Source organism: Pleurodeles waltl, chromosome 4_2 (assembly GCF_031143425.1).
Source record: "Pleurodeles waltl isolate 20211129_DDA chromosome 4_2, aPleWal1.hap1.20221129, whole genome shotgun sequence".
NCBI classification, from domain to species: Eukaryota; Metazoa; Chordata; class Amphibia; order Caudata; family Salamandridae; genus Pleurodeles; species Pleurodeles waltl.
In genome coordinates, this window is record NC_090443.1 from 894,173,932 (window position 1) to 894,191,711 (window position 17,780).

Genomic DNA, 17,780 nt, shown 5'->3' on the forward strand with positions numbered 1-17,780 from the left:
AAGACACGCACAGCCTTCTGAACGTCTTGTTTGTGCTATACACAAAGTACACTTGCGATGCGACTTCAGGATCGCTCATGTAGTGGTAATTAACAGCATCTTTGTAACAAGGCGTTTGCTTAATCCAAGCTTCCTGCATTTTAATCAAAACTCATCTAAAGTCTTAATGCTGCAGTCCCTCAGAGCTGCAGCACTGCATGCCAATCAATTTCTTCCCAGCACTACTCCTTGAGTTCATAGTAGAAATTACCAACAATATGAATACGGTCACACACAGGCACTAATTAAAATGTCTTCCATGTATTTACTCACGCATGAGTTGTATTAAGGTAGCAGATACTGTCTTATCTAGGGGTGGAGGCACTTCCACGTCTGTCCCCTGCACAGACTTCCGATCATCGCCAATTATTTGGAGATCCGCTACACGGTTATGAGTAATAAACATGAAGTTTATTCACATCCACTTACCTCCAGCTCTCTTGTTCAGTTCCCCTCTTCAACTTCCCACTTGTCAAGATACATTCCACGGCCGAAGTTCAAATTCCATATTACATTAGAAAATTCTGTCAGCTCTACACCTCTGTGGCCAACACAACTGGCAGCACCTTGGCTGCATTCCCTTGGTTAAAGATGTCCTGGCTGGGTGCCACAGGGACTCTTCCACATGGAGTGCTAGAAAGATCTTTTTTATATTTTGCATTTTGTGCTCTTTAAAATAGGGAAATCTATTGTAGTCAGAAAAAAAAAAACTTCTACTTCTTTCACAATTGGATCTTTCTTGCCAGCTGCTTCAGCATTGCCTCCCTCTTTTTGGTATCGCTTAGTACTGCTATCACAGTACCTTCCAACTCTGCTTCTAGTTTTTAACTTTGAGTGGGCAGTCTGAAGTCATTGTGCACTTGCACTCGAATAGGCGAATCAGTGGGTGCAATCTCCTAGGCAAGAAATTGCTGGAATAGCTGGCAGGAAAGGCACCGCTTTCAATATAGACACTCCCAACAATCACAAAATGACTGATATGGCAACCTGCTCCATAGTCACCACATGTGATTTCAAGCGCTCCACAGATGCACATTTGTGAAATTCCCAGTCCAAAGCCCCCTCAGCAGATTAGTCAGACAACAGAACCTCCAAAACACCAACTCTGGATGAAGTTCTGTTAAAGAACCAATTCAGTCTCAGAAAGTGTTGATCCATAATTAGGGAGTGTTTCATCAGTTGATATTTTTTCTCAGTGCCATTCATGAATGGCTTCCAAACTCCATGCATTCACTGATTCTCGCTTAGGCTATCCTACTCCACCCGGGACATCGGATTACCTCCAAATCCTCGAAATTTCAGGGGGCGGCACTTCAGTGTACACTCACAAAAACCTACAGCTGTTATTGAGTTGAGAAATTTTAAATTGCTGAAATTGTGGTTTTGAGCTATGAAAATGATTATTGAAGATTTGCTTTAACAGATATGGATTGCAGAAATTGTGATTTCAGCTCAGTAAATAGAAATTATTATTGGAGCTTTGTTTTAAAAGAACTGAATTTGTTTCTTAGACTTCCATTTTGGATAATGTGACGGATGAAAAAACTATTTCAGTGGCTACAGTTGTTACAGAACCCACCATTGACTTCTTCCGATCTGATCCTTTTGTTGACAGTAAGTTGATTTTTTTTTTTTTTTTATTAATTTTTTCACTAGTGTAAGTTTTGACATCTGTAAAGCTTTGGAGACACTGTGTGCTTTTCATACTACTTACAGTAGACCTGAACAATCAAATATTTAAAGAGGGCAATTGACTTACCACCACTTAAGTCAGTACTACATTTTTGTATTCAGTGAAAAGGTACACTTAAAAGTTATGTTTTGCTCTATTGTATCATTATACACCATTGGGCTCACCTTACTAAAAGCACCCCAAAACAAGTTAAAAAATAAATAAGTTACATTGAGACAGTCACACAAATGAGGGAACAGTGAAAGAATTGAAATAGTAATGAAGGCCTGGAGGATTGTTTCTAAGCAGTGATGTTTGATGGCGTCTGTGAGGTGGCTGGACTATGCACCTTAGTTGAGTTCAACGTTCAGTGCTGGGAAAGGAGGCAGAGAACTGCTGCAGGGCATTTACTATAAAGGTGAGGGAATCTAGCAGTGTCAGAAATGGTGACCAAAGCTGCAGATTATCAAGACAATGAGTGACTGGAACATTAGAGTAGCCACCAAGAGTTTCAGTTAGGAGGAGGCTGTACGTGGATATGTTCAGAAGCTTCCTTCATGAGAGCCTGGTTTCAAAAGTATTTTATTTAACTGCAAGTACCAATGTTGGGGATTTTTAAGCCTTTTTTTTTTCGTCACATAGATATATTTTAATATTTGTGATGATTTGGGAATTCTCTTATGTCTCAACTATCTTACCTCAAGTTTTAAAGTGAAACAATTATCTAAGGGCAACATTCATGAAAGTTTGTTTACTGATGTTTATTAGATTGTTTTTTTCATAAGTCTACATCAAATATCCACTACGTCTAGAAAGTGCAGCTTTTTTTTTTTTATTGTCCTCAGCCATGGCAAGGGGCAAGAAGTAGTAACTGAACAGTAATTGTTGCCGACCCTCAAATGGCTAAAATCAGTTTATCCTAGACCTAATTCAGCAGCAGGAGAAGCAATGAGAGAAGATAACCGCCCCAACTCCCCCTATTACTGAGCCTGTTCTTTAATCATCAGACTTCTGTGTTTACCTTTAGAATCTGAAGCCAGCCCTAATAATCTTCCCTGCCAGCAGGTTCAGTTAATGTAGAACATATGCATGGAAAGTCTCCCAGATCTTAGCCGGCTTCTCTGATCCAGTTACGCAGTCCAGACTACTCGTTCTCCCCACCTTCCCCCGAGTCAAACCATTCCCTAACCATGAGAAGGGTATTTGATAACCACTTTAAACAAATTTCTCTGAGAAATTAGTATCAGCACAAAAAGTAGTTGAGCCTGCTGATTCCTCAACACTGGTCCCCGTCCCCCCCCTTCTTGTATACCAAATATAATCAGTGTCAGGCTTACCTCAACCTCTGTTACTATTGGCATCCTTAATAATTTAACCACATCTTGCCAGATGTTCTGGATACACGGACACTGCCAAAACATATGTATATTGGCTATATCCTGCCCTCATCATCTGCCTTCCCAATTTTGCCAGTTTTTTTGGAGACCAATAAGCTCTGTAGATATTAAAGAGATGGTTTCTTCTAAGAGGTGCAGATTTTACTTTCGACCAAAGCACAGACCATGATACTTGCCACAAATGGGGGAATATCTGACTAAGGGAGGTCCACTCTTCAAACATGTTCAAGCAATGCGGGGGCCCATACTCCGACTGTACCAAGGGCCCAATACCATTTGGACACCTCCTTCTTTAATGGTTGCATGGTCAGAAACTCTTTGCTCCATTCTGATCTGGTACCCACTTTAGATTTACTCAGGAACCAACTCGCTATTTGAAGATATTCGAATCTCGAAAGGGAGTTGTTTGTAAGGCTGGCAAGAACATCCCTTGAAATCAAAGTATCACCTTCGAGCAACTGGCCTCATCTGAAAATTCCTGCATCTGTTAAAGAGATGGCCAGTGTATATTGAAAAAACAGTGGCGTTCCAGGAGAGTACTGTACTGAGGCCTTGGCACTATGATACAGTACACCCAGGACCCTCCTAAACTGAGACCATACCTTGCATGCCACCTCTAAGACTCTCAATCGGATGTTAATAAAGAATTTAGGGTGGTTGAGTTCAAAAAGGAAGTGACTGTCTTTACCCCTCAAGTCTGCTGTTAACGCTTGGTAGCATGGAGGATAGAGTTGGTATTCCTTAGAGAGTAATAACCTGATATTTTTAAATTGGAAAGCCCTCTAATAAAACTGCAAGTCTAGCAATGCAATTCCTCCATCCACTTTCTTTTTATGTAGCTTCTTCTACGCAATCCTCACACTTTTATTCGACCAGATAAAACTAACAAGCACCCCCTGCAGCCTTTGGAACCATTCTGCCCAAAAAAAGTAACGATAGTGCGTTAAAAATAAAGATGAATTTGGGGAGGCTCGTCATTTCAATCAAGTTAGCTCTTCTCAGGATAGATAGTGGGAGATATGGCATGACAGCAAACGTTTCTTTGTTTCTATCAAGAGTCTGCTAAAACTAACGAGGGCTATCTTCTCCAGATGTTTGACCATGCAAATACCCAGATAACGAAATTCTACCTCCTCAAGAGGGCTATCAATAGCGACATTCCATGTTATCAGCTCTCTTTTCTGGACTCACTAAGTAGCCCGCGACTTTGCCAAAAACCTTCAGAGTATACAACATTTCTGGGAAGGATTTTTGAAAGTCTTATGTCTAGATCAAGAGGTCATCAGCGTAGAGCTGCTCTTTTTTTAACCCAGTGATGACGCTGGAAGGGGGAATCCTCCGATCCTCCCTAATCCGTCTAGCTAAGGGCTCAATATATAAATTAAACAACAAAGGAGAGAGAGGACATCCCGGACGTGTACCCCTGCCAAGTGTGATGAGAGGTTCCCATTCACCAAAACCCTTGCAAATTATATTTTATAAATGGTCCTTATTACTTTGAGGAAGTTCTCACCTAGGCCATTGTGCTCAATTATTGTGAATAAGAATGGCCAGCTCACTCTGTTGAAAGCCTTTGCGGCATCGCCAGTCATAATGGCCAGAGACTGGTTTGTTTGAGTTGCAATATCTATCGCTGTCAATAGATCGAGTCAAGTCGTATAGGTACCTGTTGTTCATGAAGCTCTATTGAGTCTCATGAACCAACCCTCCCATAACATTTTCTAATCTATTTGCCATTATGTGTGTAAAGATCTTGTAGTGGCTATTAAACAGAGAGATCGGCCTATATGATTCACAATTTTTTGAGTCCTTATTCAGCTTCAGAATAATGGTAATAGTGGCATAATTCCAAGAGACAAAGGTTAGAAGAGGGTTTACATATATGGTGTTCATTAAATTACATAAAACAGGGGACAGCTCTTCTTTTATAACCTTGTATAATTTGTTTGGAATGCCTCCCAGGTGCCTTCCCTTTTTTCAAAACACCTAACATCTTGTCAACCTCGGCCTTATTAATCTGCTGGTTAAGGAAATGCTGTGAGTTTGAATCTAATATTGGGAGACTGTCCTCCTTTAAACATTTGTCTGAGGGCTTCAGCGTTCCCTACCTCCTCAGTATATAACTTCTGATAGAAGTTTCGAAAAGCTCTCTAAATGCCAGTCTTCAGGCAACATTCATTGGTCTCTTTAACCACTATCTCCCTAATTGTGTTTCTGGTATTTGCTGCCCTGATCTTCCAAGCAAGTAACTCCCCACTTCCCTCACCATACTCATAATTGGATAACTTGTTGGCCTCCCATCTCTTCCGTATAAATCTCTCCAAGAATTCTGATCGGGAACACTTTAGCTCTTTTATATAATTTTGTAAAGCAGTCTGACTGGTAGGGTCCTTGCAATTACTCAGGGCCTTGTGGGCCTCTGCTATCTTAAGCTCATGTTCCCTCAGTCTGCTACTCTTCTCTTTTTTACTAAAGGCAGCCAAGTTAATCAGCCTCCCCCAAATAATAGCTTTGTATGTGTTCCATATAACATGGATAGGGGCTGAGTCTTTATTGAGCTCAAAAAAATCCAAGGTGTCACTTTTCAGGTGTTGAATAAATTCCTTCTCCCCAAGTAGGGACCTATCAAGGGTCCAGGTAGGAAGAGCTGAAGGATTAGCCAGCTGCAGCTCTAGTTGAACTGCAGCATGATCTGACAGATGTTATGGTCAATGGAGTGTCCCCTTAATCTGGTTCCCCAAACTAGCATCTATGAGAAAGTGATCTATCCTAGAGGCATGACCATATTTTTTGTTACAATAAGTGTATTCTCTTCTCCGACCTGCCCTCCTACACCATACATCAATAAGGCCCAACTCCTTCTTTCTACTTTCACGCATCTTTAGGCTATTAACTTTTTGTCTAGACATAAACTTGTCCAAATTGGGGTCTAACACAACATTAAAATTGTCTGCCATGATTATGTGGTTCCCATTTCCCACCAAGTGTGTATAAAGCTCTGAGAGAGAGGTAGGATCATCTAAATTTGGACCGTAGTACACAACTTAAGTGTCTCCAATACCCGATATTCTAAGATTAGCGCTCAGCCAACTGCCCGTTGGATCAGTCCTAACCTCCTCCAAACATACTTGCGCCGATCATTTTACTATAATAGCCACCCTCTTCACGTTAAAAGTTTGACCTGAGCTCACAAAATGGCTTATCCAATTCTGGGATTTTAGTATTTACTTCCATGTCTCAAGGCGCTAGTGAGTTTCTTGTCACTGTCCTAGTTTCAGGGTGTGAATTTCCTTACTGTTATTCTCGACGACCTTCTTTAGAGGCCTCCATATTGCTCAATCTCTCAGTAAGCTTGGTTAACTTATCATCCAATCTGTCGCAAGTGTGCTGAATTTTAACTTGATTGCACTCAGAAATCTCAAATTTATCCTTAACCTCTTTCTTCAACAAGTGTAGTTGGGACTCTAGAGCCTCGTTTGCAGTGGTCTCAGATATACCTGGAGGACTGCCCTCACCCCCCTGAAGCGCTATATTCTCTGCAACTACTGCCTCATCCATCCCCTCAACAGGTTGTGCAAAAACTTGAAACCTATTAGTGATAGGGAGGCGTGAAACTTACACTGTAGTTAGTGGTCAAGACTGAATTAAAGTGCTCTGGATTGGGGGTGTGCGTGTATATTGTCCCATTTGACTTGGGTGAGGGATGTCGCACAGGGGATCCTGGGCTCTTTGAATCTTGAAAATATATCTGAGGGAGGGTGCAACTTTAACTCTGCTCTTCTGTGTTTGCAATGTATTCGGTATAGCCCGGGTCTTCTTGTGTGGAAGGGATAACCCCACTGTGCTTCCTCCCCTTAGATTGTAGATGACCTCTTGAAGCACAACCTCTCCCCCCCCGCCCTTGACTTACTGTCTCCAAATCTGGGGATCCTAAAGATGAGGAAACTGCTCTACTATCCAAAACCTGCCTAGAGGTGGATGAAGAAGGGTGCTTTGCAATATCTTGGCATCTTGACTTGGCCCCACGCCCTACAGTTCCTGGAGGACCTCTTACGGGGCTCGTGTGGTAAAGGCTGGAAATTCTGTCACGCTGTAGTTTCTTGACCTGTGTATGCAGCGCCAGAGAGTAGGTACTGACTTGTGTTGACAACGCTCCGTGGGCCCCAGGAGCCAATCTGGGCTGTGGCACGCCGGTCCTGGGTTAGTCCCCGAGCAGCTTGAGACCAGGAGAGTTGGGGCGCCTCACTCCCACTATGTTGAGGAGGGAAGAAAACCTGAACTTGGCCGCCCATACAACTGCTTTGACTATCCAAAACGTTCCCCCCGAAAGCAGGTGAGCTTCCTGTCATGGCAGCTGCTGGTCTTCCTACCAGACAGTGGGAGCACTCACACCCTGCGTTCTTGCTAGCTGCCGTATTCCTCGACCAAGCACCTTGTGCAGAAGGCACAGCTTTTGTGTTTTAAAAGGAATATTCAGGACAAAAGTAGGTAATGTGTACCAGTTATGTTTCCTCTAATATCAGGAAGCCAAGTAAGTAGTTGAAAGGGTAAAGGAATATATCAAAGCAGCCCAGAAGACCCTTGTACTAACAAAGTGGAATTGACTTGGAGTGTGCTTGACTGTGTGTGCAGAGTCCGACTTATGTAGAGTTCCAGATTTCAGCCAAGCTAACCAAAGCTGGCTAAGAAGCCACTGGCCATTCTGCAGTCATTGTGTACCTGTTCCTGTGCAGTACAAAGTTAGTGTCATGCACAGGATACATGAAAATGTTAACCCTGATCTGTGTGTCCGTAGCTGGAGGCCTGTGGAGTCTTTCTTCACTTTTTAGGTCTCTTCTTGACATGCTTTCACATGCTATTTAGGAGTGGTTGCATAGCACAGTAGTCAGCCTTCAGAGCCAAGTACCCAGCAAATTTGTGGATGTAATGTGAGGGTATCCATGATATTTTCCCTCTCCACATTACCTGTGAAGCACCACTTGCGGAATTATCTTGAACCTATGCTTAGGACAAAACATGATGTGCAACAATTATCTGAGAAACTTACTTTAGGTCTTCAGAAGGTTCAAAGTGCAAATGAGCAATATGAGTATTCATATGTAGTCCCTATATGTCACTCCACACAATTAGGTGGGTAAGTAAACTGAATAAGAGACCATAAATGCACTCAAAAAAAGAAAGTCATTAGGAGTTAAGCAATTTCTTGGAAGTCGAAGTGGACAGAAAAGGTTGTTGGTTATTGTCCCATTTCTAAAGCAGATTCATGTGGCTGGTGACAGTTTATAATTTACAAATGAACATGTGAGACTGCTGCCTTTGGAATAAAAGTTTAAAGCACAACCTACTTATATTTCAGTTCTAATATGTTACAGGTAATTTTGGTTAGATTCTAGTTTCACATTATGAATTTTATTTCTTCAGATGATCCTTTTAAAGATGACCCTTTCGGAAAAATTGGTGAGTGACTTCATGAACTTGTTTAATTGGTGGTGGGACATGTTGGAACCCTGTTTGCTCAGTAAACATTTATCACTTTATAGTGAGTGTGTTCTGATTTCAGCACTTTCTCTTTGGGGGGACTTTCAAAGGTTGGGGCAGTGGGTTGATCCATGATTTTTTAACTACATTTCTTTTTTGCATCATGTCGCTGTCCATTGTATTTGGATTTTTTTCAGTAAGCCTCTTCCACCATATAAAGTGCTGGAAGACCAGGTAATGAGGGATGCTTCATTGTGAATAGGTTGGGAGTGGTTAACGCTCTGCTTCCTCTCCTGAAAAAAGTTAATGTTGTGTAAAACATATTTGTCACAAAGTATTGGTTGCCATGAGAATGAATCAGGGTTACATTGGATGGAGCCAGCAAATAATTCTGTTAAACTTTCACTAAGAATGTACCCTAGATTGTGGTTTTGCTCACTGGGCAAGCAGAAGGTTTAGTGGACTGATCTCAGTCACCTTATCTTTAATCCGGGTCAAAGCTGAAAAAGTCATTGTCTGCCAGAGGGTACATTTTATAAAAATAAAAATAGTTTTGTCTGTATTTTTGTTATTTAGTCTGTCATTCTTTTATTTATTAAGCTCTTCCCTATCTATGTGGTATACATCTATACATTGGTTATGTAATCAATAAAACAAAATCACAAAGGTTACAGAACAGTTTGTTAAAAAAGTGGAGCACAAGTATGATGGTAGTGTTTTTGTTTTTTAAGCTACCTTGTAGGAAGTTGGCTCTGTATATACTACCTCAAAGTGAGAGATAATGTTCACAGAATCTAAGGGCTCCCCTTAGAGGTTGGTAATGGCAATAATAGTTAATACCAATGCTCTATTTTGTGGTAGTGTGGTCGAGCAGTAGGCTTATCAGAGGGTAATGTTAAGCATTTGTTGTACACACACAGACAATAACTGAGAACACACACTCAAAGACTTAACTACAGGCAAATAGGTTTTTATATACAAAAATATTATTTTTTTAATTTATTTTAGAACCACAAGATTCTGAATTCAAGTAAATACACAAATTGTAAGGTACTTGACATAGGTAAGTATGAAACTTTGAAGTAAAACAGTAAGGTACACAGTTTTGGCAAAAATGGCGATAAGCTATTTCAAAAGTGGACACAGTGCAAAAAACAACAATTCCTGGGGGAGGTAAGTACAAGTTAGTTTAGCAGGTAAGTAAAGCACTTACAAGTTCAGTCTCCGGGGCATAGGCAGCCCAACGTTGGGGGTTAAAGTCAACCCCAAACACCCAGCACCAGCAACAAAGGGCCAGTCAGGTGCAGAGGTCAAAGTAGGGCCCAAATAACATAGGCGTCTTTGGAGACTAGGGGTGCTCCGGTCCCAGTCTGCTAGCATGTAAGTACCTGCATCCTCGGGGAGCAGACCATGGGGGGAGCTTGTAGAGCACTGGGAGGGGTGACAAACAGGAACCCAAAATACACCCTCAGTGGCACAGGGGCGGCCGGGTGCTGTGTGCAAAGTAGGTGTCGGGTTTTAGATAGAAATCAATGGAGGGACCCGGGGGGTCACTCTGGGGATGAAGGCAGGCACAGGGTGGGTTCTCATGCCAGCCACCGACTGGGCAACGATGAGAGCCGCCAGCTGGTCACTCCTGCACCTGTAGTTGGTTTCTCTCGGGCCTGGGGGCTGCGGGTGCAGTGCTTCTTCCAGGCGTCGGGTTCTTTGTTACTGGGCAGTCGTGGTCAGGAGGAGTGTCTGGATTCTCTCTGCAGGTGTTGCCGTGGGGGTGGAAGTAGGTCGCCTCAGGGTGTCCACATCGTGGGAGTCGCCTGGGGGGCCCTCGCTGCAGTGCAGGTTTCTTGGGACACGAGCCGGGCCTCGGGTGCAGAGTGTTTGGGGACTCCTGCTTCCGGACTGAGGTTGGACTCCCTTTAAAGATGGTTTCTTCTTTTATAGATTAGACAGACCTGCTGTCCACGCTAGTTTCTTGGTCCTTTGGGTTGCAGGGCAGTCCTTTGAGTTGGCAGAGGTCGCTGGTCCCGCTGGATGCGTTGCTGTTGCAGGTTCTTTGAGTCTGGAGACAGGCCAGTAGGGCTGGAGCCAAGTCAATTGTTGTCTCAGTCATCTCTGTGGGGTTTTCAGGTCAGCAGTCCTTCTTTCTTCAGATTGCAGGAATCTGATTTCCTGGGTTCAGGGTTGCCCCTAAATACTCAATTTAGAGGTGTGTTTAGGGCTGGAGGGCAGTAGCCAATGGCTACTGTCCCTGAGGGTAGCTACACTTTCCTTTTGCTGCCTCCATTTGGGGAGGAGGGTCCAATCTCTAATCCTATTGGGGGAAATCCTCCTAAGCGAGAAGGAGGATTTTCTAAGGACGGGTCACCTGAGCTCAGGACACCTTAGGGGCTGTCCTAGCTGGAGGGAGTTGACTCCTTGTTTTTTTCATTCTCTTCTCCGGACTTATCGCCAAAAGTGGGGGCTGTGTCAGGGGGACGGGCATCTCCACTAGCTAGAGTGCCCTGGGGCACTGTAACACCAGGCTTAATCCTTTTAGGCTCACCTCCAGGTGTTAAAGTTCTGCAGGGGGAGGTGTGAAGCACCTCCACCCAGTACAGGCTTTGTTCCTGCTCACAGAGTGCACAAAGGCACACACCCCATGGGGCGAGAAACCCGTCTGGATGTGGCAGGCTGGCAGAAACTGGTCACCCTAGCACTAGTAGTTGGGCTGGGATGCAGGGGCATCTCTAAGATGCCCTCTGTGTGCATTTCTCAATACATCCTACACTGGCATCAGTGTGGATTTATTGTGCTGAGAAGTTTAATACCAAACTTCCCAGTATTCAGTGTAGCCATTATGGAACTGTGGAGTTCGTGTTTGACAAACTCCCAGACCATATATTCTTTATGGCTACCCTGCACTTACAGTGTCTAAGAATTGGCTTAGACACTGTAGGGGCTCATGCAGCTATGCCCTCACCTGTGGTATACTGCACCCTGCCTTGGGGCTGTAAGGCCTGCTAGAGGGGTGACTTACATATGACACAGGCAGTGGGTTGTGGGCATGGCACCCTGAGGGGAGTGCCTTGTCGACTTAGTCTTTTTCTCCTATCCAGCACACACAAGCTGTGAGGCAGTGTGCATGTGCTGAGTGAGTGGTCCCCAGGGTGGCATAATACATGCTGCAGCCCTTAGAGACCTTCCCTTGTCACAGGGCCCTTGGCACCAGGGGTACCATTTACATGGAACTTATCTGTGTGCCAGGGCTGTGCCAATTGTGGAGAGAAAGGTACAGTTTTAGGGAAAAAACACTGGAGCTAGGGCCTGGTTAGCAGGCTCCCAGCACACTTTCAATCATAACTAGCATCAACAAAAGGCGAAAAGTTAGGGGGTAACCATGCCATCAGTGGCATTTTCCTACACACCTAAACATGCCTCTTGAAATTGATAGTCTCCCGTTCATATGAGTAGCAAAGCTGTAGTGAATTTGTTTTTGACCACTGACTTGTGACCTGGATTAGCTGTCTAGTGTTCACCAATTGCAGATTAAATTTTGTATTCAGTTTACCTGCCTATCGACTTTATCATAGCGTTAGACATTGCAGTTGAGACCATGTTAAATCCCTCTGTGGTTTTCCACATTGTAAACTGTGCTTGTTTTCGTATTCTTTCTCACCGAAGAGCTAGGACATATTATCACCGAACAGTTAGTCAGCACTATAAGACTGTACCAGACTTCTGTTTTTTTGTGCAAGCAGGGAACGGTTTGGCCTTGTGAGAAATGCCTTGGGATGTTGGCCAATTCTCAACGCATTCCTTTCAACTCGTGACGTACATTAGCCAGCATGTTTGAATATTTCTTATTTATGTGAGGTTTTTTTTTCTAGAAAGCCCTCTCCGGTTCTTTAAAATATAAAAAGGTGGCCCTGCTCAGTAGAGGTGGAATTTCCAAGACCTCTGTCAGGATTAGATGTTAAATGCCTGACATATCTGTCCCGTGAGGGTGGAGATTTCTTTCTCGCAGTTGAACGGGGTCATCTTCTTGCTGGCATGAGAAAGAATAAGAGCTTTTTTTTTTTTTTACTTTATTCTTTACTTTGCATAATCATAACTACATGTTCGATGGCATCTGTCGCTGTAGATACGCATGTTTTGCAATAGCTCGCCATCTGGTGTTGGGCCGGAGTGTTACAAGTTGTTTTTCTTCGAAGAAGTCTTTCGAGTCACGGGACCGAGTGACTCCTCCTTTTGTCTCCATTGCGCATGGGCGTCGACTCTATCCTCGATTGTTTTTTTTTCCGCCATCGGGTTCGGACGTGTTCCTGTCGCTCCGAGTTTCGGAACGGAAAATTAGCTAATTTCGGAAGATTTTCGTCGGTATTGTTGCGTTCGGGATCGGCGTACTTACATTCAACACCGCATCGAAGATCGAAGAGCTCCGGTGCCCTTCGGGGTAGTTTTTTCGATCCTCCGTCGGGGCCCGGTCGGCCCGACCGCGTGCTGAAGAACGCCGATGGAACGGACCCCGTTTCGTTTCTGCCCCAAATGCCACAATAAATACCCCTACACAGACCAACACTTGGTCTGCAACCTGTGCCTGTCACCTGAGCACAGCGAAGACACCTGCGAGGCCTGTCGTGCGTTCCGGTCCCGAAAAACACTCCGAGACCGTCGAGCCAGAAGACTTCAGATGGCGTCCGCACCGACAGCCCAACGGGAGTTCGAGGAACAGGAAGAGGAAGGTACCTTCTCGATCCAAGACTCTGACTCCGAAGGATTCGACGATACACAAACCGTGAGTAAGACGTCGAAAACCACACAGAGAAACATTTACAAGGCCCAGGGGACGCCACTGCCACCAGGCCATGGCTCGACCCATAAATTCGGTGACCGACCATCGGCACCGAAAAAGGCCCAAACAGTGCCGAGATCGTCCGACTCCGGTCGAGACACCGGCACGCAGCCTTCTCGGGACCGAGAAAGTGCTGGAGACAAGCCTCGACACCGTGATGCCGGTGTGGACACGGCTCGACGCCGAGACAGCGGCACAGAAACAGATCGACGCCGAGAGGTTTCGGCCCCGAAAAGGAAAAAAGTCACCTCGGAGCCGAAAAAACACGCAGACAAAGTTTCGATGCCGAAACAAACTGCAAGCGACCCAGCTTCAGGCTCTTATACAGAAGAGCACTCGCTAACCTCCCAAATGCAGAAGCATAGGTTTGAGGAAGAGCTACAAGCAACTGATGTGGACCATACGCAAAAGCGTATCTTCATTCAGCAGGGGACAGGAAAAATAAGCACCCTTCCCCCCATTAGGAGAAAGAGGAGGTTGGAGTTCCAGACGGAACAAACACCACAACCAAAAGTGGTGAAAAGAGTTACACCACCACCCTCACCTCCGCCCGTGATTGACGTTTCACCAGCACAAACTCCATCACACTCCCCAGCTCACACCACCATGAGCCAGGGTGACCAAGATCAGGACGCATGGGACCTATACGACGCCCCAGTGTCAGATAACAGTCCGGAGGCATACCCTGCGAAGCCATCTCCACCAGAAGACAGCACCGCGTACTCTCAAGTGGTGGCTAGAGCAGCACAATTTCACCACGTAAGCCTCCACTCAGAACAGGTCGAGGATGATTTCTTATTCAACACACTCTCCTCCACCCACAGCTCATACCAAAGCCTGCCTATGCTCCCTGGTATGCTCCGCCACGCAAAAGACATCTTTAAGGAGCCGGTTAAAAGTAGGGCAATCACACCAAGGGTAGAAAAAAAGTATAAGCCGCCTCCTACGGACCCGGTTTTCATCACTACACAGCTGCCACCAGACTCTGTCGTTGTAGGAGCAGCTAGGAAAAGGGCCAACTCTCACACATCTGGAGATGCACCACCCCCAGATAAAGAAAGCCGCAAGTTTGATGCAGCTGGTAAAGGAGTCGCAGCACAAGCTGCAAACCAGTGGCGCATCGCGAACTCCCAGGCACTACTTGCGCGCTATGACAGAGCCCACTGGGACGAGATGCAACATCTCATTGAACATCTGCCCAAGGACTTACAAAATAGGGCAAAACAAGTGGTTGAGGAGGGACAGGCCATCTCCAACAACCAGATCCGCTCCTCCATGGACGCTGCAGATACAGCTGCACGGACAATTAATACATCTGTAACTATCAGAAGGCATGCATGGCTCCGAACGTCTGGATTTAAACCAGAGATTCAACAAGCAGTTCTCAATATGCCTTTTAATGAAAAAGAACTGTTCGGTCCAGAAGTGGACACAGCGATTGAGAAACTCAAAAAAGATACGGACACTGCCAAAGCCATGGGCGCACTCTACTCCCCGCAGAGCAGAGGGAATTACAGCTCATTCCGTAAAACGCCCTTTCGAGGGGGGTTTCGGGGTCAAAGCACACAAGCCAGCACCTCACAAGCCACACCGTCCAGTTACCAAGGACAGTATAGAGGAGGTTTTCGGGGACAATATAGAGGAGGGCAATTCCCTAGAAATAGAGGAAGATTCCAAAGCCCCAAAACCCCTACTACTAAACAGTGACTCACATGTCACTCACCCCCTCCACACAACACCAGTGGGGGGACGAATAGGTCATTATTACAGAGCATGGGAGAAAATCACTACAGACACTTGGGTTCTAGCAATTATCCAACATGGTTACTGCATAGAATTTCTACAGTTCCCTCCAAACATACCACCAAAAGCACAAAATTTAACAACACACCATTCCAATCTCCTAGAGATAGAAGTGCAGGCACTATTGCAAAAGAATGCAATCGAATTAGTGCCAAACACACAAATAAACACAGGAGTTTACTCACTGTACTTTCTGATACCAAAGAAGGACAAAACACTGAGACCAATCCTAGACCTCAGAGTAGTCAACACTTTCATCAAATCAGACCACTTCCACATGGTCACACTACAAGAAGTATTGCCATTGCTAAAGCTGCACGACTACATGGCAACTTTAGACCTCAAGGATGCTTATTTCCATATACCAATTCACCCATCGCACAGGAAATACCTAAGGTTTGTATTCAAAGGAATACATTACCAATTCAAGGTACTGCCTTTCGGATTAACAACCGCACCAAGAGTCTTTACCAAATGTCTAGCGGTAGTCGCTGCACACATCAGAAGGCAGCAAATACATGTGTTCCCATATCTAGACGACTGGCTAATCAAGGCCCATTCGTTAATAGAGTGCTCAAATCACACAAATCATATCATACAAACCCTCTTCAAACTAGGGTTCACCGTCAATTTCACAAAATCCAAGATTCGGCCACGCAAGGTACAACAATACCTGGGAGCCATAATAGACACATCAAAAGGAGTAGCCACTCCAAGTCCACAAAGAATTCAAAATTTCAACACCATCATACAACGCATGTATCCAACACAAAACATACAAGCAAAGATGGTATTACAACTCCTAGGCATGATGTCATCATGCATAGCCATTGTCCCAAACGCAAGACTGCACATGAGGCCCTTACAACAATGCCTAGCATCACAGTGGTCTCAAGCACAGGGTCACCTTCTAGATCTGGTGTTAATAGACCGCCAAACTTACCTCTCGCTTCTGTGGTGGAACAACACAAATTTAAACAAGGGGCGGCCTTTTCAAGACCCAGTGCCACAATACGTAATAACAACAGATGCTTCCATGACAGGGTGGGGAGCACACCTCGATCAACACAGCATACAAGGACAATGGAACGTACATCAAACAAAACTGCATATCAATCACCTAGAACTTCTTGCAGTTTTTCAAGCACTAAAAGCTTTCCAACCAATAATAGTTCACAAATACATTCTCGTCAAAACAGACAACATGACAACAATGTATTATCTAAACAAGCAGGGAGGGACGCACTCCACGCAGTTAAGCATGTTAGCACAAAAAATTTGGCATTGGGCAATTCACAACCAAATTCGCCTAATAGCACAGTTTATACCAGGGATACAAAATCAACTCGCAGACAATCTCTCTCGAGATCACCAACAGGTCCACGAATGGGAAATTCACCCCCAAATACTGAACACTTATTTCAAACTCTGGGGAACACCTCAGATAGACTTGTTTGCGACAAGGGAGAACGCAAAATGCCAAAACTTCGCATCCAGATACCCACACACACAATCCCAAGGCAATGCCCTATGGATGAACTGGTCAGGGATATTTGCTTACGCTTTTCCTCCTCTCCCTCTCCTTCCTTACCTGGTAAACAAACTCAGTCAAAGCAAACTCAAACTCATATTGATAGCACCAACTTGGGCAAGGCAACCCTGGTACACAACGCTGCTAGACCTATCAGTGGTACCCTGCGTCAAATTGCCCAACAGGCCAGATCTGTTGACACAGCACAACCAAAAGATCAGACACCCAGATCCAGCATCGCTGAATCTAGCAATCTGGCTCCTGAAATCCTAGAATTCGGGCACTTACAACTTACCCAAGAATGTATGGAAGTCATAAAACAAGCAAGAAGGCCATCCACCAGGCACTGCTATGCAAGTAAATGGAAGAGGTTTGTTTGCTACTGCCATATTAATCAAATACAACCATTACACACAACTCCAGAACATGTAGTGGGTTACTTGCTTCACTTACAAAAATCTAACCTAGCTTTCTCTTCCATTAAGATTCACCTTGCAGCAATATCTGCATACCTGCAGACTACCTATTCAACTTCCCTATATAAAATACCAGTCATTAAAGCATTCATGGAGGGCCTTAGGAGAATTATACCACCAAGAACACTACCTGTTCCTTCATGGAACCTAAATGTTGTCCTAACTAGACTTATGGGTCCACCTTTTGAACCCATGCACTCCTGCGACATACAGTTCCTAACCTGGAAGGTGGCATTTCTCATCGCCATTACTTCCCTGAGAAGAGTAAGCGAGATTCAGGCGTTTACTATACAGGAACCTTTTATACAACTACACAAAAATAAAGTCGTCCTAAGGACCAATCCTAAATTTTTGCCAAAGGTTATTTCACCGTTCCATCTAAATCAAACAGTGGAACTTCCGGTGTTCTTTCCACAGCCAGATACCGTAGCTGAAAGGGCACTACATACATTAGATGTCAAAAGAGCATTAATGTATTACATTGACAGAACAAAGAACATCAGAAAGACTAAACAACTCTTTATTGCATTTCAAAAACCTCATGCAGGAAACC

At 44.4% G+C, this 17,780-nt stretch overlaps 1 protein-coding gene across 1 annotated transcript in view; it reads left to right on the top strand.

Moving 5' to 3' along the window:
• The window catches only part of EPS15 (epidermal growth factor receptor pathway substrate 15), a 792,619-nt gene that overhangs the window by 582,333 nt on the left and 192,506 nt on the right, over nucleotides 1–17,780 (top strand). The window contains exons 18-19 of the mRNA XM_069232684.1: nucleotides 1,551–1,653; nucleotides 8,530–8,565. Coding sequence (XP_069088785.1) covers nucleotides 1,551–1,653; nucleotides 8,530–8,565 — 139 coding nt within the window. The remainder of the gene's footprint in view (nucleotides 1–1,550; nucleotides 1,654–8,529; nucleotides 8,566–17,780) is intronic.